We start from the raw sequence: 23406 nt of genomic DNA, 5'->3' as shown, positions 1-23406 counted from the left end.
TGCAGGGGGTGCAAAAGAACACTGCTAACCCAACTCTCTGAGAAGGGCTGGTCCCAGGGAATTGTCTATCCAGAGCCCAAATGGAAAGGCATGGAAGCTGTCCTTAGATCCTCCTCAATTGCGAGCCCACTAGGCACAGACCATGCCCAAGTGTAGGATCTCACTAGTGCCATCACACACATGTTTATTAATATTATTTATGGTCATCGTAGGAGTAGTGATCTTTATTTGACATCCAGCTTTCCCATTTCATAATGACAGCTCAAATGTGTCTATAGTAGTATCCCAAGGAGCTGAAACTACTTCAACTGTACTCTCTTTTTCATTCTTATTATCTCTCCACTGGGGAGACAAAGTTCCAAGGAGCTGAGGTAGAAGCATATGTGGTAATTCATATTTCAAGTCACTGGTTTCCAAGTTCAATCCTAGCTGAGATTCTCAGCACACACTTTGGACTCTATGTATAGATGTCTTCCCAGTTGGGAAGGACTTATAGCCCATCAAAATCCTGTAGGGAGCTTTAAAAAAGTACTGATGTACTGGCCCTACCCCAGAAAAATTCAAATTCTAACCTCTCTTTTCCAAACCTCCTTTCCCAGCCAGTGCCCTCATGCCCCTTGGCAGTCTCTTCATCCATTTCTTACCTCTCCCCCATAGCCCTACTCATGAATTACATACAGAACACAATTAACAGCTTCACCATGCAACAACTGGAAATTCCTTAAGAAAGATATTTTGCTTTCTCTTTCTCCTTAGTTCCCTACAGCTTAACACAGAACTGAGCAGACACTGCACACCTTTCACAAGTGGCTAGTTGGCTCATCTGATAAGGTTGTCAGGGTTGATCAACCAAGGGTTGTAAGAACTCAGTGAAGTAGCCAAATATTCATGGATTTTGAGAGTAGGTATTTTGGAATATAGGTCCAAAGCCTTGACTTGCCACTACAGACTCTCCTCCTCCCTCTCCCACATAGTATAACCCTCTCCATAACACAGAACTACTCATCCCTGCTCCTCACATGACTGTCATGCACACTAGTGTCTCTTCTTCAAGTTCATTCTCCTCCTGATCCAGGTCCTCCATATCAAAAGTATAATGTAGAGGGAGCAATACCCCACTTCCTCCACTACCTTCTCCCTCACTTGGGCCCCCTCTGCCTGGAATTGTTCAATAGACTCTTATCAAGGGCCAATTCTATCTGGTTCCCTCCTCATTGCCTATTCATCACCATCAGCAAGACTTCTCTACTCCCTCAACCAGAAGAAAGTCCAAATTTCCAGAGGCCTTTAGCTCCCCTCTCTCATAGCCCTTAGCATTTTCTATTCTACTCCGTAGTTAATCTCCCATAACCTTAAGACAGCTCATTTGTTATATGACCTTCAACAAGTCACTTAACCTCTCAAACTTTACTCAACTGTAAAATGGAATGACAATCCCTGCTTTAACCTCCTCCCAGATCAAATGAGATAAAATATGTGAAAGCATATAGTATATAATCATGATGTTAGTTAACATTGAGTACTTGATATTGATCAGACACCATTCTAAATACTTCATATATATCAATTCACTTAAACAAGTAAGAAGCCCTTGGGACGCCTGGGTGGCTCAGAGGTTGAGTGTCTGCCTTTGGCTCAGGGCATGATCTCGGTCGTGGGATTGAGTCCCACATCAGGCTCCCTGCGAGGAGCCTGCTTCTCCCTCTGTCTGTGTCTCTGTCTCTCTCTCTGTGTCTCTCATGAATAAATAAATAAAAACTTTTTTTAAAAAAACAAGTAAGCAGCCCTAGGTAATGCATACAGTTATTAACCTGATTTTGAGGAAACTGAGACACATGGAAAGATTAAATAATTTGCACAAGGACACACAACTAATAATTTGTAGAGCTGTATTTGAACCCAGGCATTCTGGTTTTGGAGTTCCCACTTGTATGACTCAGCTATACACCCCAATGTAGGAAAAAATATATGTAATATAAGAATACAATATACATATTATTATGTAATATTGTGTGAAGCAATATATAGCAAATGCAATAAAAATATAGAAATTCAGAGGAGAGACAAATATGATTTAAAGCTGTTGAATAAAGCATCATGGAAAATGTAGTGACTTAAATTGGGTCATGAAAGAAAGATTGGAGCAAGGAAAGTATCATTATATGAGGGCTTAGTGTAGTAAAAAGCCCAGAGGCAGAAGTATCTGGTGTGCAGGGAAATAAACAATGAGGATATTGGCTTGGATTGAGTGGGAGCATCATGGTAGTCAAACAGAAAAAGAATAGATGACCAGGAAAAGGAATGATCTGGAAAAAAATATAACATGCTGAGCAAGAGCTATGTGAGGTTTATAGTTCTGATCCAATTAAAACAAAATTATTTTATTGCTTTTAAAGATTTTATTTTTAAGTAATCTCTACACCCAACATGGGGCCCATAACCCTAAGATTGTGTCACATGCTCTACTGACTGAGCCAGCCAGATACCCCAAAATCAAGTTTAAATATGCATGGGTGGTCATGGATGCAACATGTAAGTGGATTTTAAAAATGTGAGTCAAGATGAAAGGTAAACTGTAACAGAGATAAATTACATTCACTGTACTTGAACTAAAAAGCAGCCTGTACAGAAGTGGTTCAAGATGAAGGCATAGGAAGACCTGAATTCATCTCCTTCCAAAGAGACAACAAATATATAGCTATATATGGAATAATTTCCTCTGGAGAAAACCTGAGAACTAGCTGAACACCTGCTCCACAACAAAGAATAAAAGAACCACACTGAGACATTTCAACTCCTTCAAAACAGGTAGAGATAGCTGTTTTACATAATACACCGAAACAAACACAGAGAGGTTATTACATATGAACGTCATGATAACCACAAACCTATAGTAGATAAACAAAACACAATGAGAAAAGAGTCTAAACATAACACTAAAGAAAGTCATGAAAGCACAAGAGAAGAGAGCAAAAGAAGAAAAGAACAGAGAAGGACTATAAAAACAACCAGAAAACAATTAATAAAATGATAATAAGTACATACCCACCAATAATTACCTTAAATGTAAATGGACTAAATTCTATAATCAAAATACATAGGGTGGCTACATGGATTTTTTTTTTAAAAAAACCATCTCTATGATGCCTACAAAAGACTCACTTCAGATCTAAAGATACACACAACTGAAGGTGAATGGATGGAAAAAGATATTCCAAGCAAATTTAAACAAAAAGAAAGCTGGGGTAGCAATATTTAGAGAAGATAAAAGTTTAAAATGCAACAGAAGACAAAGAAAGGCACTATATAATGATAAAAGGGTCAATGCAACAAGAAGATATAATGTTTGTAAATACTTATGCACTCAATATAGGAGCCCCTAAGTATATAAAGCGAATATCAACAGACATAAAGAGAGAATTTGACAAAAATACAATAATAGTAGGGAACTTTAATATCTTACCTATATCAATGAATAGAATAGACCAGCCAGACAGAAAATAAATAAGGAGACACCAGCCTTAAATGACACATTAGACAGATGAATTTAATAGATATTTATAGAACATTCCATCATAAAACAGCAGAATACACATTCTTTTCAAGTGTACACAGAACATTTTCCAGGATAGATCACATTTTAGGCCACAAAAAGGAGTCTCAATAAGCTTAGGAAAATGTAAATTATATCAAGAATCTTGTCCATGTAGCGGAATGGGCAAAATGGGTGAAGGGGAGTAAGAGGTACCAGTTTCCAGTTATGGAAAGAATAAGGCACAGGGATAAAAGGTATATCGTAGGGAATACAGTCAATGGAATTGCAATAGCATTGTATGGTGACAGCTGGTAGCTATACTTGCTGTGAGTATAGCATAATTTATAGAGTTGTCAAATCACTGCATTGTACACTTGAAACTAATGTAACATTGTGTGTCAGCTATAATTTAAAAAAGAAAAGATTACTAATATTTCTAAAGCCCTTTATGTAACTTTCCCCTAAGAAAATTTTCCAACCACAATGGTATGAAACTATAAATCAGTTACAGGAAGAAAACTGTAAAAACCCCACAAACACTTGGAGGTTAAACAATATGCTACTAAACAACAAATAGGTCAAAAGGGGAACAAATATCTTGAGACAAATGAAAATGGAAATACAACATTCCTACATCTATGGGATGCAGCAAAGGCAATTCTAAGAGGGAAGTTCATAGCAATACAGGCCTACCTCAAGAAACAAGAGAGAGAGTGTAAGGGAAGATGATGGAGTAGGAGGACCCTGAGCTCACCCTGTCCCATGTTTACAACTGGATATCATCCATATCCAAGTCAATAAGCCAGAAAGCAATCTGAAGACTAACAGAACAAACTCCACAACTAAATATAGAGAAGAAGCTGAATCTGAAAGCTAAGGAAGGTGAGAAAGGTGGAGAGAGGCTGCCTGCAGGAGGGAGGAAGATGCACATACAGAGGACAGAAATGGACCCTTATACCAGGGAGCTCACACAGAGAAGACTAAGTTGCATAATGTTTGGGTTTAAAAACCAGAAGAGCTGAATTCTGTGAGTCTATTAAACCAGTAGGACTTGGAGTCTGGAACTTTAAAGGTCAGCTAACTCAGCAGTGGGCAAGCTGGGAAGGCCAGTGAGAGCTGGGTTGCTACCCTTAATGAGACAGCAGCCTGCATGGAGAGGCAACATAAAAACAGCAGTTTACATAATGCCAGGGTCAAACAGGAAACAGATCTGTTTATAATGATTTCAGAGGATGTTGGGAGACTTCTTTGAAAACAAGGGAGCTAGGAGGCATCATTTTCCTCCTGCAACACCCAGCATAAACATAGAACCACCTGTGGGAGACAGGCTGCATGGACAGTTGTAGCCTTAGCCAAGGGCTCAGGGGAGATTTTGTTAAAGCTGCATGTATGTCCCACCCAGGCACAGTGCACCCAGACATGCACACCCAGCCGCTATTGCATGCCACACCCACATGCCAGGTGCAAGCTACCACTGCACATTGCACCCAGACACCACAATGCATCCAGCCATGTGCCCCCAGGCAACCACCAGGGGCTGGGCTCAGCGACACCCAGCTATCACACAGCTCCACACAGCCCTCAAATGCCACAGCACTTTGGGGGATCCAGCATAAGACTAGTGGCCCAGGGCAGCCCCGGTGGCTCAGCGGTTTAGTGCCACCTTCAGCCCCGGGCCTGATCCTGGAGACCCAGGATCGAGTCCCACGTCAGGCTCCCTGCATGAAGCCTGCTTCTCCCTCTGTCTCTGTCTCTGCCTCTCTCTCTCTCTCTCTCTCTCTCTCATAAATAAATAAAAATAAATCTTAAAAAAGGAGAGATCAAAAGTGACAGTATAAAGATAAGAAACACAAAAGCAGTGAAAATGAACATTTCAGTAAAAAAATCAGTCAAGGAACTCACAAAATTTTTTTTAAGTTGAAAAACCATTTATTTCACTGGAAAAAAAAAAGTTATCCAACTCTATGTGTCTACCCGCCACAAGCCTTTGGGCCAAAAAGACTCAGGAGCAGTGACACTTTCATCAAGGTCATTCCCAAGTCCAATACCCACTGGAAGCAGGAGGCGGGGAGACAGCACAACCCCCACCAGTTTCTGCACACAATGAGGCCTGCTGGGAGAAGAGAACATAAATGGGAAACTACAGAAGTACTGAAGAACAGGAAGAACAGGAAAATGGGCAGGAGGGAGGAAAGGAAGAGGTGGTCTGAACTTAGCAAGGTAAATTAAGGTCCACGGTTCCTGAGGGACTGAACGTACAGAGCCGAGAACGTCCCGGAGACGGGGTACCACGAAGGGTGTATTCTCATGCACAACCGCAGCTCGGAATTTCAGCCCACACACATCCCACCTCAAGACTTAAAAGGCTGAATACCGCGCCGGATCCGCATACTGCTCCCGCTCATACCGGGCCATGTCGTACAGGGAATTCCGCGCGGCCGCCGAAGCTTGGGACAACTCACTCTCATGCCCGTAACCGTAGCCCTCTCCAACAGTGGGGACTGGGGCTGTAGCGCGACGCAGGGGGCTCCGATCCCGCCCCTAATATGAAGTGGAAGCTGCAGTAACAGCAGCAGCGGCTGCAGCAGCAGCAGCAGCTGTAGCAGTAGCAGCTCCTGAGGTCGGCAACAGGTGTCTATCGTAGGGATCGAGAGAGGTGGAGGTGAGGTGACTGGCCATGGCTGTGTTCTGGACTTGTGGCAGCTGGGACAGGGTCTGCTCTGCGTAATTATACACAGAGGCAGCTGCAGCCGCCACTGCCTCATAGGACCGGGCAGCACGGCAGTGCTTGTAGTAGGCATCCAGCGCTCCATACGCGTTGTTGTAATACAACGAATCCCCATAGCTCATGGTGTAAGGTGTACGCACTGCTCCATATTGCTCATTATATTGCTCGGTAAAGTCTGCCACTCGGCCCGAACGATCTATCGGACACTCTTTGGACCAGTGCCCCTCTTTCCCGCACCGATAGCAGCGGCTCTGGTCTCCCATCCCGGGCGCAGTCCTAAGCCGGCTGGTGGACAACTGCACGTGCATTCGTTTGCCTTGAAACTCTGTGTTGTCAAGGCCCCTGATGGCCTCCACTGCATCCTCTGCCCACTCCATGTGCACGAAGGCATAATCTTTCACGATGTCACATTCAATGACTGGACCATACTCCTCAAACTTGGCCCGAAGCTCTTTGTTGGTACAGGTGGGACTGATGTTGCCCACATGTAACTTTGTGGAGGTTTTGCTCTTATTCTTGCTGGCTTCCAACATTGATGTTCACCCCGTGCAGCTTGTAGTGGTGCAGGTTGCGAATGGCATCCTCGGCTGCCATCTTGTCCTCTATGTGCACAAAGCCGTAGTTCTTAATGACGTCACACTCCAGCACCTTCCCATACTGCTCGAAGAGTGAGCGGATCTCCTGCTCTGTGGCCTCCCGGGGCAGGTTTCCAATGAACAGCTTAACCATCTCGATGTAGCCCGCACCGAAATCAGCAGGGGCTCTTCCTCGCGGCACAGACGCTTCTGACCGGAACTCACAAAATTAAAGGATATAAAATATGGCAACATTTGCCTAAAACGTGGGAAGGTCATTTGAAACTTAAATGACCACCAACTTAATATAGACTGGTATACACAAGAAGAGGTTATATACAGGGATCCCTGGGTGGCGCAGCGGTTTGGCGCCTGCCTTTGGCCCAGGGCACGATCCCGGAGTCCCGGGATCGAATCCCACATCGGGCTCCCGGTGCATGGAGCCTGCTTCTCCCTCTGCCTGTGTCTCTGCCTCTCTCTCTCTCTCTCTCTCTCTCTCTCTCTCTCTCTCTATCATAAATAAATAAAAAATAAAAATAAAAAAAGAAGAGGTTATATACAAACCTAATGGTAATCCCGTATCAAAACTCACTGATATAGGACGCCTGGGTGGCTCAGCAGTTGGGCACCTGCCTTTGACTCAGGGTGTGATCCTGTGGTCTCAGGATGGAGTCACACATCGGGCACCTTCAATGGAGCCTGCTTCTCCCTCTGCCTACATCTCAATAAAATCTTTTTTAAAAACTACTAATAAACAGGCAAAGAATAAAGGGAAGGGAATCCAAATATATCAGTAAAGAAAATCAGCAAAACATAAGAGAGAAAGAAAAGAAAGAGACTCCTAACTCTGGGGAATGAACAAGGGGTAGTGGAAGGGGAGGTGGGTGGGGGGATAGGATGACTGAGTGACGGGCACTGAGGGGGGCACTGAGATGGGATGAGCACTGGGTGTTATACTATATGTTGGCAAATCAAACTCCAAGAAAAAAATATACAAAAAGAAAAGAAAGGATCAGAGAAAAACTTCAGAAATAGCTACACAAGTAATAAAATGGCAATATCTATCCATAATTACTTTGTAAGTGGGCTAAATGCTCCAATCAAAAGACATAGGGTGACAAAATGGATTAAAAAAAAAACAAGACCCTGGGCAGCCCTGGTGGCAGAGCAGTTTAGCGCCGCCTGCAGCCCAGGGTTTCATCCTGGAGACGCGGGATCGAGTCCCACATCGGGCTCCCTGCATGGAGCCTGCTTCTCCCTCTGCCTCTCTCTCTCTCTCTCTCTCTCTCTCTCTCTCTCTCTCTGTGTGTGTGTGTGTATGTGTCTCTCATGAATAAATAAATAGAATCTTTTTTAAAAAACCATCTATATTATGCCTACAAAAGAATAATTTTATTTTATTTAAATTCAATTAATTAACATATACTGTATTATTAGTTTCAGAGGTAGAGTTCAGTGATTCATCAGTCGCATATAACACCAAGTGCTCATTACATCAAGTGCTCTCCTTAATGCCCATTACCCAATCATTTTAGGCTGAAAAACTAAAAGTGAGGAAACAGGAAAACATCTGCCATGCAAACTGATGTCCAAAGAAAACCAGAGTAGCAATATTTATATTGGACAAAATAGAGTTTGATACAAAACCTGTAACAAGAAACAAAAAAGGACACTATATAATCATAAAGGGGACAATCCAAAAAGATCTAGCAATTGTAAATATCTTTGCACTCAACATGGGAGCGCCCAAAACATAAAACAGTTAATAACAACCATAAAGGAACTAATTGGTAATAATACAATAATAGTAAGGAACGTTAACACCCCACTTACATCAATGGAGTGATCATCTTAAACGAAAATAAACAAGGAAACAATGGCTTTGAATGACACACTAGACCAGATGGATTTAACAGGTACATTCAGAACATTCCATCCTAAAACTGCAGTATACACATTCTTTTCAAGTGCACATGGAAAATTCTCCAGAATAGACCACATATTAGCTCACAAAACCAGCCTCAACAAATTCAAGAAGATTGAAGTCATACCATGCAGCTTTTCTGACCACAATACTATGAAACCAGAATTCAACCACAAGAAAAAATCTGGAAAGACCACAAATACATAGGGGTTAAATAACGTGCTACTAAATTACAAATGGGTCAACCAGAAAATAAACGAAGAAATTTAAGAAGTACACGGAAACAAAAAAACTGAAAAACAAAACAAAACAAAAAAAGAAGTACATGGAAACTGATGAAAATAAAAACACAATGGTTCAAAACCTCTGAGATGCTGCAAAATCAGTTCTTTTACAGAAGTTTATAGCAATTCAGGCCCACCTCCAAGAAGCAAAATAAATCTCAAATAAACAACCTAACCTTATACCTAAAGAAGCTAGAAAAATAACAACAAAACCTAAAACCAGCAGAAAGAAGGAAATAATAAATATTAGAGGATAAATAAATGATGTAAGAACTAAAAAAAAAAACAATAGCATAATCAATGAAACGAGAAGCTGGTTCTTTGAAAAAAAGTAATAATATTGATAAACCTCTACCCAGAGTTATTGAGAAAAAAGAGAAAGTACTTAAATCAACAAATTTAAAAAAGAGAGAGGAGAAATAACAACTGACAGCAGAGAAATACAAATAATTATAATATATTATTATGAAAAATTATATGCCAATAAATTGGACAACCTGGAAGAAATGGATAAATTCCTAGAAACAAATAAACTACCAAAACTGAAAGAGGAAGAAATAGAAAATTTGCACAGACCAATAACCTTCAAAGAAATTGAATCAGTAATCAAAAAATGCTCAACAAACAAAAATCCAAGACAATATGGCTTCATGGGTGAATTCCACCAAACTTTAAAGAAAAGTTATTTTTCCCAAACTATTCCAGAAAAAGGAGAAGGAGGAGAAGGAGAAAGGAAAGCTTCTAAATTCATTCTGAAGCCAGCATTATTCTGATACCAAAAGCAAAGACATCACTAAAAAAAGAGAACTATAGGCCAATATCCCTAAACAACAATGATACAAAAATGGTCAATAAAATACTAAAAACCAAATATAACAGTACATTAAAAGAATCATTCACCACAATCAATTGGGACTTACTCTTGCACTGCAAGGGTAGTTAAATAATTCACAAATCAATGTGATAGCTCACATCAATAAAAGAAAGGATCAGAACCATGTGATCATTTCAATAGATGCAGAAAAAGCATTTAACAAAGTACAATATCTATTCATGATAAAAATCCTCAACGAAGCAGGTTTAGAGGTAACATACCTCAATATAAGAAAAGTCATCTATGAAAAACCCACAGCTAGCGTGATCCTCAAAGGGGCAAAGCCTGAGAGCTTTTCTTCTAAGGTCAGGACCAATACAAAGATATCCACTCTCAACACTCCTATTCAGCATAGTACTAGATATCCTACCCACAGCAATCAAACAACAAAAAGAAATAAAAGGCATCCAAATCAGCAAGGGAGAAGTAAAATTTTCCAGATTTGCAGATTACATGATACTGTATATAGAAAACCCAAAAGACCACCAAAATAGGCTATAACTGATAAATGAAATCAGTAAAGCCGCAGGGTATAAAATCAATGTACAGAAATCTGTTGCATTTCTATGCAGCAATAATGAAGCAGCAGAAAGATAAATTAAGAAAATAACCCCACTTAAAACTGTGCCCAAAATAATAAGATACCTAGTAATAAACCCAACCAAAGAGGTGAAAGATCTGTACTCTGAAAACTATAAAACACTGATGAAAGAAATTTAATATAACACAAACAAATAGAAAGACATTCTAGGGGCATCCCTGGTGGCTCAGTGGTTTAGCACCACCTTCAGCCCAGGGCGTGATCCTGGAGACCCGGGGTTCCAGTTCCACATTAGGTTCCCTGCATGGAGCCTGCTTCTCCTTCTGCCTGTGTCTCTGTCTCTGCCTCTCTCTCTCTCTCTCTCTCTCTCTCTCTCTCTCTCCCCCTGTGTCTCTCATGAATAAATAAATAAAATATTTTTTAAAAAAGTTTTTAAAAAAATTAAAAAAAGAAAGACATTCTATACTCATGAATTGGAAGAATAGATTTAAAAAAAAAAAAAGCCTATACTACTCAAAGCAATCTACACATTTAAAGCAATCCTATCAGGGAGCCTAGGTGGCTTAGTTGGTTAAGCATCTGTTTTTGGCTCAAGTCATGATCCCAGAGTCCCATTCAGTGGGAAGCCTTCTTCTCCCTCTCCCTCTGCCTACTGCTCCTCTTTCTTGTGTTCTCTCTCTTTCAAAAAAATTAAGCCTATCAAAATACCAACTGCATTTTTCACAGAATTAGAATAAAGAACGCTAAAATTTATGTGGAACCACAAAAGACCCTGAATAGCCAAAGCAATCTTGAAAAAGCAAAGCAAAGCTGGAGGCATTACAATTCTGGACTCCAAAATATATTACAAAGCTATAGTGATCAAAATACTATAGTACTGGCACAAAAATAGACCATAGATGAATGAAACAGAATAGAGAGGGATGCCTGGGTAGCTCAGTGGTTGAGCATCTGCCTCTGGCTCAGGACAGGATCCTGGAATCCCAGGATTAAGTCCCACATTGGGCTCCCACGGAGAGCCTGCCCCTCCCTCTACCTATGTCTCTAACTTTCTCTGTGTGTCTCTTATGAAAAAATAAATAAAAATCTAAAAGAAAAAAAGAAACAGAATAGAGAGTCCAGAAATAAAGCCACAAATATATGGTTAATTAATCTTTGTCAAAGTAGGAAAGAATATCCAATTGAAAAAAGAGCGTCTCTTCAACAAATGGTGTTGGAAAAAGTGGACAGCAACATGCAAAAGAATGAAATTGGACCACTTTCTTACACCATACACAAAAATAAGTTCAAAGGGATTAAATATCTAAATTTTTGGCTTAAAACCATAAAAATTCTAGAAGAGAACAAAGGCAATAGCCTCTTTGACATCTGAAATACCAACTTTTTTCTATATATGTCTCCTGAGGTTAGGGAAACAAAAGCAAAAGTAACTATTAGGACTACATGAAAATAAAAAGCCTCTGCACACTGAAGGAAACAATGAACAAAACTAAAAGGCACTCTATAGAATGGGAGAAGATATTTGCAAATGATATATCCAAAAAAGAGTTAGTATTCAAAGTACATAAAGAACTTATACAACTCAACATCTATAAAAAAACAACCCAATTAAAAAATGGGCAGAAGACATGAAGAGATACTTCTTCTCCAAAGAAGACATCCTGATAGCCAACAGACATATGAAAAAATATTCATCATCACTTACCATCAGGGAAATGCAAATCAAAACTATGATGAGTTATCACCTCACACCTGTCAGAATGGCTAAACTTAACACAATTAACATCAGGTGTTGAGGAGGATGTGGAGAAAAAAGAACACTTGTGCACTGTTGCTGGGATTACAAAATGGTGTAGCCACTGGGGAAAACAGTACAGAGGTTACTCAAAAAGTTAAAAATAAAACTATCCTATGATCCAGCAATCATACTACTGTCTGTTTACCCAAAGAATATAAGAACACTAATTCAAAGGGATACATGCACCCCTATGTGTATAGTAGCATTATTTACAATAGCTAAAGTATGGAAGCAGCTCAAGTGTCCACCAACTGAATAGATTAATAAAATGTGATTTGTGTATGTGTGTATATGTGTGTGTGTATATAGAGAGAGAGAGAAAGAGAGAGAAAATGAAATACTATTCAGCCATAAAAATGAATGAAATCTTGGCATTTGTATAAAAATAGATGGAAATAGAGAGTATAATGCTAAGTGAAATAAGTCAGAGAAAGACAAATACCATATGGTTTCACTCTTATGTGGAATTTAAAACATGAGCAAATGGAAAAAGAGAGAGAGAGAGAAAGAAAGACACACCAGGAAATAAACTCAATTATAGAGAATAAACTGACTGTTACCAGATTTGGGGGGGGAGTAAATAGGTGATGGGCATTGAGGAGTGCACTTGTTGTAATAAGCACTGGGTGATGTATGGAATTGTTGGGTCACTGTATTGTACACTTAAAACTAATATGGCACTGTATGTTAACTAACTGGAAGTAAAATAAAACCTGGGAAAAAAAGGAGAATTGGTCCTAAGAATCTGCAGTTTTAAGAAAAGAGAATATAAACACAATGAAAGTCATCATAAGAAACAAGAGAACTCTCAAATGACCCAATTTTAAACTTAAAAGAACTAGAAAAAGAAGAACAAACAAATCTCAATGTTAATAGAAGAAAGGATATAATAAAGATCAGAGTGGAAATAAAGGAGACTAAAAAAAATAGAAAAAAATCAATAAAAGCAAGATCTGGTTCCTTGAAAAAGATAAATAAAATTGACAAACCTTTAGGTAAACTCATCAAGAAAAACAGATAGAGCCCAAATAAAATTAGAAATAAAACAGAAGTTACAAGTGATACCACAAAATTACAAAGGATTATAAGAGATTACGACAAACAATTATATACCAACATTTTGGACAACTTAGAAGTAAATAAATTCCTAGAAACACACAATCTTGCAAGACTGAATCATGAAGAAACAGAAAATCTGACTAGACCAATCACTAGTAATGAGACTGAATCAGTAATCAAACTTTCCGACAAAAGTCCAGGACCAAATGGCTTCACTGGTGAATTTTACCTGATATTCAAAGATTTTTTTTATATTCAAAGATTTAATATCAATTTTTCTCAAACTATTCCAAACAATCCAAGAGGACATTACCCATACAAATTCATTTTATGATGCCAGCATTACCGTGATACCAAAACCAGGCAAAGATACCACAAAAAAGAAAAACATAAGGCAATATCTCTGATAAACAAATGAAAAATCTTTAACATGATATTAGGAAACCAAATTTAACAATATATTAAAGGATCACTTATTCAAATGAGATGCAATGATGGTTCAATATCTATAAATCAATCAACATGATACACTACATTAATAAAATAAAGGTAAAAATCATATGATCATCTCAGTAAATGCAGAAAAAGCATTTGATAAAATTCAGCATCTTTTTATGATAAAAGCTCTCAACAAAGTAGGCATAGAGAGAATATACCTCAACCTGATAAAGGTAATAAATGAAAAACGCACAGCAAACATCATACTTAGTGGTGAAAAGTTGAAAATTTTTTCCTCTAAGATCAGAAAGAAGACAAGGATGCTCACTCTTGCCACTTTTATTCAACATTGTATTGGAAGTTCCAGCCATAGCAATAATGCAAGAAAAAGAGATAAAGGGCATCCAAATTTATTTTTTTTAAGATTTTATTTAGGGGAGGAGGGGCAAGATGGCGGAAGAGTAGGGTCCCCAAATCACCTGTCCCCACCAAATTACCTAGATAACCTTCAAATCATCCTGAAAATCTACGAATTCGGCCTGAGATTTAAAGAGAGAACAGCTGGAATACTACAGTGAGAAGAGTTCGCGCTTCTATCAAGGTAGGAAGACGGGGGAAAAGAAATAAAGAAACAAAAGGCATCCAAGGGGGAGGGGCCCCGCGAGGAGCCGGGCTGAGGCCGGGGCGAGTGCCCCCAGGACAGGAAAGCTCCGTCTCGGAGAAGCAGGGGCTTCACCAATCCTCCCGGGCGGAAAGGGGCTCGCAGGGAGTTAGAGCAGGTCCCCAGGAGGGCGGGGATGCCCTCAGGCTCCCTGGGACACTAACAGAGACCTGCGCCCCGGGGAGACTGCGTCGAGCTCCCTAAGGGCTGCAGCGCGGGCACGGCTTGACCCGGGAGCAGCTCGGAGGGGCTCGGGCGGGGCTCCACAGAGAGGGGACTGCATGTCCCGGGAGCAGCTCGGAGGGACTCCGGCAGCGGCTCTGCGGAGACGCGGCTGCGCCACTGGGTGCATGAATCCAACAGTGCAGGCCCGGGAGCACAGGGCGCCGGGGACACAGCCCAGGATCCGGCCTCCCCTAGGACAGGCAGAGGCTGGGAGGGTGCCCAGGACAGCAAGGACGCTCCTGCCCCGAGCTGAGCAGATCAGCGGCCTCGCCCCCGGAGCATCCAGGCCCCTGTAGACAGAGAGCTCCATAGTTACTGCGGGAGCTGAATCCAGGGCTCCAGAGCTGGCCACTGCCACCGTGGTTGTTCCTCCTGGGGCCTCAAGGGGTAAACAACCCCACTGAGCCCTGCACCAGGCAGGGGCAGAGCAGCTCCCCCAAGGGCTAACACCTGAAAATCAGCACAACAGCCCCTCCCCCAGAAGACCAGCTAGATGGACAAGTTCCAGGGGAAGTCAAGGGAATTAAAGTATACAGAAAGAGAAGATACTCCCCCGTGGGTTTTTTTTTTCTTTTTCATTTCTGTTTGCTTCCCCCACCCTTTTTTCCTTTCTTTTTCTTTCTCTTTTTCTTCTCTCTTTTTTCTTTTTCTTCCTTTTTTCTTTTGTCTTTTTCTCTTTTCTTTCCTTCTTTCTCTCCTCTCTTTTTCTCCTTTTCCAAATACAACTTGTTTTTGGCCACTCTGCACTGAGCAAAATGACTAGAAGGAAAACCTCACCTCAAAAGAAAGAATCAGAAACAGTCCTCTCTCCCACAGAGTTACAAAATCAGGATTACAATTCAATGTCAGAAAGCCAATTCAGAAGCACTATTATACAGCTACTGGTGGCTCTAGAAAAAAGCATAAAGGACTCAAGAGACTTCATGACTGCAGAATTTAGATCTAATCGGGCAGAAATTAAAAATCAATTAAATGAGATGCAATCCAAACTAGAAGTCCTAACAACGAGGGTTAACAAGGTGGAAGGACGAGTGAGTGACATAGAAGACAAGTTGATGGCAAAGAGGGAAACTGAGGAAAAAAGACAAACAATTAAAAGACCATGAGGACAGATTAAGGGAAATACACATACAGCCTGAGGAAGAAAAACCTACATTTAATTGGGGTTCCCAAGGGCGCTGAAAGGGACAGAGGGCAAGAATATGTATTTGAACAAATCCTAGCTGAAAACTTTCCTAATCTGGGAAGGGAAACAGGCATTCAGATCCAGGAAATAGAGAGATCCCCCCCTAAAATCAATAAAAACCGTTCAACACCTCGACATTTAATAGTGAAACTTGCAAATTCCAAAGATAAAGAGAAGATCCTTAAAGGAGCAAGAGACAAGAAATCCCTGACTTTTATGGGGAGGAGTATTAGGGTAACAGCAGACCTCTCCACAGAGACCTGGCAGGCTAGAAAGGGCTGGCAGGATGTATTCAGGGTCCTAAATGAGAAAAACATGCAACCAAGAATACTTTATCCAGCAAGGATCTCATTCAAAATGGAAGGAGAGATAAAGAACTTCCAAGACAGGCAGGAACTGAAAGAATATGTGACCTCCAAACCAGCTCTGCAAGAAATTTTAAGGGGAACTCTTAAAATTCCCCTTTAAGAAGAAGTTCAGTGGAACAATCCACAAAAACAAGGACTGAATAGATATCATGATGACACTAAACTCATATCTTTCAATGGTAACTCTGAACTGTAAACGGGCTTAATGACCCCATCAAAAGGCGCAGGGTTTCAGACTGGATAAAAAAGCAGGACCCATCTATTTGCTATCTACAAGAGACTCATATTAGACAGAAGGACACCTACAGCCTGAAAATAAAAGGTTGGAGAACCATTTACCATTCAAATGGTCCTCAAAAGAAAGCAGGGGTAGCCATCCTTATATCAGATAAACTAAAATTTACTCCGAAAACTGTAGTGAGAGATGAAGAGGGACACTATATCATACTTAAAGGATCTATCCAACAAGAGGACTTAACAATCCTCAATATATATGCCCCGAATGTGGGAGCTGCCAAATATATAAATCAATTAATAAGCAAAGTGAAGAAATACTTAGATAATAATACACTTATACTTGGTGACTTCAATCTAGCTCTTTCTACCCTTGATAGGTCTTCTAAGCACAACATCTCCAAAGAAACGAGAGCTTTAAATGATACACTGGACCAGATTGATTTCACAGATATCTACAGAACTTTACATCCAAACTCAACTGAATACACATTCTTCTCAAGTGCACATGGAACTTTCTCCAGAATAGACCACATACTAGGTCACAAATCGGGTCTGAACTGATACCAAAAGATTGGGATCGTCCCCTGCATATTCTCAGACCATAACGCCTTGAAATTAGAACTAAATCACAACAAGAAGTTTGGAAGGACCTCAAACGCGTGGAGGTTAAGGACCATCCTGCTAAAAGATGAAAGGGTCAACCAGGAAATTAAGGAAGAATTAAAAAGATTCATGGAAACTAATGAGAATGAAGATACAACCATTCAAAATCTTTGGGATGCAGCAAAAGCAGTCCTGAGGGGGAAATACATCGCAATACAAGCATCCATTCAAAAACTGGAAAGAACTCAAATACAGAAGCTAACCTTACACATAAAGGAGCTAGAGACAAAAACAGCAAATGGATCCTACACCCAGCAGAAGAAGAGAGTTAATTAAAATTCGAGCAGAACTCAACGAAATCGAGACCAGAAGAACTGTGGAACAGATCAACAAAACCAGGAGTTGGTTCTTTGAAAGAATTAATAAGATAGATAAACCATTAGCCAACCTTATTAAAAAGAAGAGAGAGAAGACTCAAATTAATAAAATCGTGAATGAGAAAGGAGAGATCACTACCAACACCAAGGAAATACAAACGATTTTAAAAACATATTATGAACAGCTCTACGCCAATAAATTAGGCAATCTAGAAGAAATGGACGCATTCCTGGAAAGCCACAAACTACCAAAACTGGAACAGGAAGAAATAGAAAACCTGAACAGGCCAATAACCAGGGAGGAAATGGAATCAGTCATCAAAAACCTCCCAAGACACAAGAGTCCAGGGCCAGATGGCTTCCCAGGGGAATTCTATCAAACGTTTAAAGAAGAAATCATACCTATTCTACTAAAGCTGTTTGGAAAGATAGAAAGAGATGGAGTACTTCCAAATTCGTTCTATGAGGCCAGCATCACCTTAATTCCAAAACCAGACAAAGACCCCACCAAAAAGGAGAATTACAGACCAATATCCCTGATGAACATGGATGCAAAAATTCTCAACAAGATACTAGCCAATAGGATCCAACAACACATTAAGAAAATTATTCACCATGACAAGTAGGATTTGTCATGGACACATGGCTGTATTGTAGGATTTGTATCCCCAGGACACAAGGCTGGTTCAACACTCGTAAAACAATCAATGTGATTCATCATATCAGCAAGAGAAAAACCAAGAACCATATGATCCTCTCATTAGATGCAGAGAAAGCATTTGACAAAATACAGCATCCATTCCTGATCAAAACTCTTCAGAGTGTAGGGATAGAGGGAACTTTCCTCGACATCTAAAAGCCATCTACGAAAAGCCCACAGCAAATATCATTCTCAATGGGGAAGCACTGGGAGCCTTTCCCCTAAGATCAGGAACAAGACAGGGATGTCCACTCTCACCACTGCTATTCAACATAGTATTGGAAGTCCTAGCCTCAGCAATCAGACAACAAAAAGACATTAAAGGCATTCAAATTGGCAAAGAAGAAGTCAAACTCTCCCTCTTCGCCGATGACATGATACTCTACATAGAAAACCCAAAAGCCTCCACCCCAAGATTGCTAGAACTCATACAGCAATTTGGTAGCGTGGCAGGATACAAAATCAATGCCCAGAAATCAATGGCATTTCTATACACTAACAATGAGACTGAAGAAAGAGAAATTAAGGAGTCAATCCCATTTACAATTGCACCCAAAAGCATAAGATACCTAGGAATAAACCTAACCAAAGAGGTAAAGGATCTATACCCTAAAAACTATAGAACACTTCTGAAAGAAATTGAGGAAGACACAAAGAGATGGAAAAATATTCCATGCTCATGGATTGGCAGAATTAATATTGTGAAAATGTCAATGTTACCCAGGGCAATTTACACATTTAATGCAATCCCTATCAAAATACCATGGACTTTCTTCAGAGAGTTAGAACAAATTATTTTAAGATTTGTGTGGAATCAGAAAAGACCCGAATAGCCAGGGGAATTTTAAAAAAGAAAACCATATCTGGGGGCATCACAATGCCAGATTTCAGGTTGTACTACAAAGCTGTGGTCATCAAGACAGTGTGGTACTGGCACAAAAACAGACACATAGATCAATGGAACAGAATAGAGAACCCAGAAGTGGACCCTGAACTTTATGGTCAACTAATATTCGATAAAGGAGGAAAGACGATCCACTGGAAGAAAGACAGTCTCTTCAATAAATGGTGCTGGGAAAATTGGACATCCACATGCAGAAGAATGAAACTAGACCACTCTCTTGCACCATACACAAAGATAAACTCAAAATGGATGAAAGATCTAAATGTGAGACAAGATTCCATCAAAATCCTAGAGGAGAACACAGGCAACACCCTTTTTGAACTCGGCCACAGTAACTTCTTGCAAGATACATCCACAAAGGCAAAAGAAACAAAAGCAAAAATGAACTATTGGGACTTCATCAAGATAAGAAGCTTTTGCACAGCAAAGGATACAGTCAACAAAACTCAAAGACAACCTACAGAATGGGAGAAGATATTTGCAAATAACATATCAGATAAAGGGCTAGTTTCCAAAATCTATAAAGAACTTACTTAAACTCAACACCAAAGAAACAAACAATCCAATCATGAAATGGGCAAAAGACATGAAGAGAAATCTCACAGAGGAAGACATAGACATGGCCAACATGCACATGAGAAAATGCTCTGCATCACTTGCCATCAGGGAAATACAAATCAAAACCACAATGAGATACCACCTCACACCAGTGAGAATGGGGAAAATTAACAAGGCAGGAAACAACAAATGTTGGAGAGGATGCGGAGAAAAGGGAACCCTCTTACACTGTTGGTGGGAATGTGAACTGGTGCAGCCACTCTGGAAAACTGTGTGGAGGTTCCTCAAAGAGTTAAAAATAGACCTGCCCTACGACCCAGCAATTGCACTGTTAGGGATTTACCCCAAAGATTCAGATGCAATGAAACGCCGGGACACCTGCACCCCGATGTTTCTAGCAGCCATGTCCACAATAGCCAAACTGTGGAAGGAGCCTCGGTGCCCATCGAAAGATGAATGGATAAAGAAGATGTGGTTTATGTATACAATGGAATATTACTCAGCCATTAGAAACGACAAATACCCACCATTTGCTTCAACTTGGATGGAACTGGAGGGTATTATGCTGAGTGAAGTAAGTCAATCGGAGAAGGACAAACAGTGTATGTTCTCATTCATTTGGGGAATATGAATAATAGTGAAAGGGAATATAAGGGAAGGGAGAAGAAATGTGTGGGAAATATCAGAAAGGGAGACAGAACATAAAGACTCCTAACTCTGGGAAATGAACTAGGGGTGGTGGAAGGGGAGGAGGGCGGGGGTGGGGGTGAATGGGTGACGGGCACTGAGGGGGACACTTGACGGGATGAGCACTGGGTGTTATTCTGTATGTTGGTAAATTGAACAGCAATAAAAAATAAATTTTGTATAAAAAATAAATTAAAAAAAGATTTTATTTATTCATGAGAGACACAGAAGTAGAGACACAGGTAGAGAGAGAAGCAGTTTTTCTGTAAGGAGTCCGATATGGGACTCGATCCCTGGACCCTGGGATCATGCCCTGAGCCGAAGGCAGATGCTCAACTGCTGAGCCACCCAGGCGTCCCAAGGCGTCCAGATTTAAATGAAGGAAGTAAAACTGCCCCTATTTGCCGATGACATAATACTATATATGGAAAATGCTGAAGGTGTTACAGCAGCAACAACAGAAAAGTCAGTTGTGCTTTCCTTTGCCCTAGGCAGACTACACCTGGAAGACTGTTGTAGTTCTGGGCCCTACGCTTTTTTTTTATGTGAAATTTTCAAATTTAATTTTAATTCCAGTATAGTTAACATACAGTGTTATATTAGTTTCAGGTGTACAATATAGTGATTCAATAATTCCACACATCACCCAGTGCTCATCATGGTAAGTGCACTCCTTAATCCTCACCACCTACTTCACTGACCCCCCCCCACCTCCCCTCTGCTAACCATCTGTTTGTTCTCTATAATTAAGAGTCTGTTTCTTGGTACAAGGCGGGGGCATAATTTCTCAATAGGGCATAAAGAAAGCAATTTGTTAGAAGGAGGTGACTAGAGGACTTGTTTCCATGCTTATTTGCATAGCTAGCTCATGAGTTTTGCTTAGATTATCAGTTTATTAGTCATGGCTTTGGGGGATGCTAAAGTTCCCCAAGCTAGTCTTTGTTGCGATCACTGGTGATAAAGAAAGGGTGTACATTCCTGATAGACCACAGTGCCCTGTTCCAAGACAAAGACAATCCCATTATCCCTAGGGGATTGGGGCAAGGGTTGGGGAAAAGGAGGAGGGAGGGAGAATTTTTAGGAGAAGGGTTAGGCGGAGGAGAAATCCCCAGAGCAAAACTGCCAGATAGAAGAGTTCCTCACAACAGGATGAAGCAAGGTCTTTCCAGTCAGAGAAACCACAGGCTGCAGTGCCAGCAGGTGACGTAGAGGAGTGTGTGGCTGAGGGAGTCAATGTGCTAAAAAGCCCCGCAGATGTTGTAAGCAGGCAACAGAGAATGAAGAGGGGATCCCAAAAAAGTAGAGTTAGCTATATCCTGGGACACCCACATCCAGTAGGAAAGCAGTTTTCTGTTGCTCCTGGCTGCCTTTAAGAAGCTGAAATATCCCGAGTGCAGTGAAGCCAGGCTGCAGTGAGATATTGCCCAGCTGAGACCCACTGAAGCTAGCACAGTAGGGCATAAACATATGCAAATTGCTTTGGAGGTCATATCTTGAACCTGGGCTACTAACACATTTTCCAAGAGTGAACTCAAGGGCAGCCCCAGTGGCACAGCGGTTTAGCACCGCCTGCAGCCTGGGGTGTGATCCTGGAGACCCGGGATTTAGTCCCACGTCGGGCTCCCTGCGTGGAGCCGCTTCTCCCTCTGCCTGTGTCTCTGCCTCTCTCTCTGTCTCTATGAATAAATAAATAAAATCTAAAAAAAAGAGTGAAAAACAAGAGTGAACTCAAGATCTGAGATGAATAGGGCACCATGAGTTCAGAGAATGAACACCCATTAGGTGATCCCTCCATGATCCTACAGCTTTGCTCTTGAGTTATTACCATTCAATCAGAGCTGAAAGGCTCTGAGTCCAACCTCCTCATTGTGCTGACAGAGAAACTGAGACTTAGAGGGGTGAGGCCCTACTCCACAGTCACACAGTGAATGAACACAGCAATGGTGAGGCTAAAACCCATGTCAAATGATAGTGCTCCCCTCCGCAACTTGGTACTGAGCTCCTCTCAATGCACAATAATGCAAACTACATCAGCCCTCTCTTGCCTCCCTCCAGCCATCTTTCCATTCTACTTCCTAACTTGGCCCTGAAAAACAGCAAGGCCAAAGCAGTGGGCAGCCCCGCAGAATGAGGCAGGGTGAAACAGTGCTATGAGAATGATAAGCACAGCTTAAGATATGGACATGAAGGAACAACTCCCAGAGGTTGTCTCAATGCTGGGTAATTGACGTTTTAAACATTTTTCAAAGCATGTTATTATCCTTGCACTTAAGATTGCCATTGGCAATAATGTGATGGGAATAAAGCCAAAATTCCCCAAGATAAACAGACACTCAGCCCCAGCCTGAGCTTCAGGTAACCTGCTGCCACTAGACATTCTGGCTCCCTCAGCACAAGAATTGGGTTCCTGGGTCCACCATGGTTCTGGATAGATCTCTGGCTGCACAAAAAGTTGAAACCTTACAGCCAACCCTGATTTTTGAAGGAAGGGAATAGTGTGTCTCTAGCCCCAATCCTCGATCTCTGGAAAAGTGGAAGTACAGGAGATAGGAATGTCCACCTGCCCAGCAAGTTGGCAGCCTGGCTTCAAGGATTAAGCTCAAGGACATAGAAGCCTCAAAGATGGATTTGACATGGTTCCACCATCAAAGCACTCACAGTTCTGGAGACATGGAAAGATAAGTAATGGCAGAATGAGCGAAAGTAATGTGGATGTTCTATGCAAAAAGATGGTGAGAACTGAAGCAGAAAGGCTCTGCCCTTATTTTCCTATCTGTCCACTTTGTTGTAGGCCACTGCCCTCTGAGCCTCAGTTCCTCACCTAAAAAAAAGAAAAAAAGAAATCAAAGGATTCAACCAAGCAGTTCTCAAAATGGGCCTATTATCAGAATCACCTGGTGAGAGTATTTAAAATACAGGTTTTGAAGCTCTACCTCAGAAACTCTGATTTAGAAAGAGTCATGGCTGCAAGCAAGCTGTATTTTTTAAAGTTTTTAAATTCCATTTACTTATCATGGGCTGCAAACAAGCTGTATTTTTAAAAGTTTTTAAATTCCATTTACTTAACATACAGTGTAATATTAGTTTTAGGTATACAATATAGTGTTTCAACACTTCCATACAACACCTGGTGCTCATCATGAT

At 40.9% G+C, this 23406-nt stretch overlaps 2 protein-coding genes across 2 annotated transcripts in view; both read right to left on the bottom strand.

Annotated features, from left to right (window-relative positions):
* SLC16A2 (solute carrier family 16 member 2) overlaps positions 1–23406 on the bottom strand; it is a 121189-nt gene that overhangs the window by 74973 nt on the left and 22810 nt on the right. The gene's annotated exons all lie outside the window — the stretch shown is intronic.
* LOC129518626 (RNA-binding protein 4-like) lies at positions 5474–7047 on the bottom strand. Its single transcript, XM_055338814.1, is given in 2 exon segments — positions 5474–6790; positions 6792–7047. Coding segments are annotated over 2 exon segments (1098 nt in total). The 5' UTR covers positions 6993–7047; the 3' UTR covers positions 5474–5893.

The sequence above is a fragment of the Nyctereutes procyonoides genome, unplaced genomic scaffold (assembly GCF_905146905.1).
Source record: "Nyctereutes procyonoides isolate TBG_1078 unplaced genomic scaffold, NYPRO_anot_genome, whole genome shotgun sequence".
NCBI lineage: Eukaryota > Metazoa > Chordata > Mammalia > Carnivora > Canidae > Nyctereutes > Nyctereutes procyonoides.
This window is presented reverse-complemented; position numbering and strand designations above follow the sequence as displayed.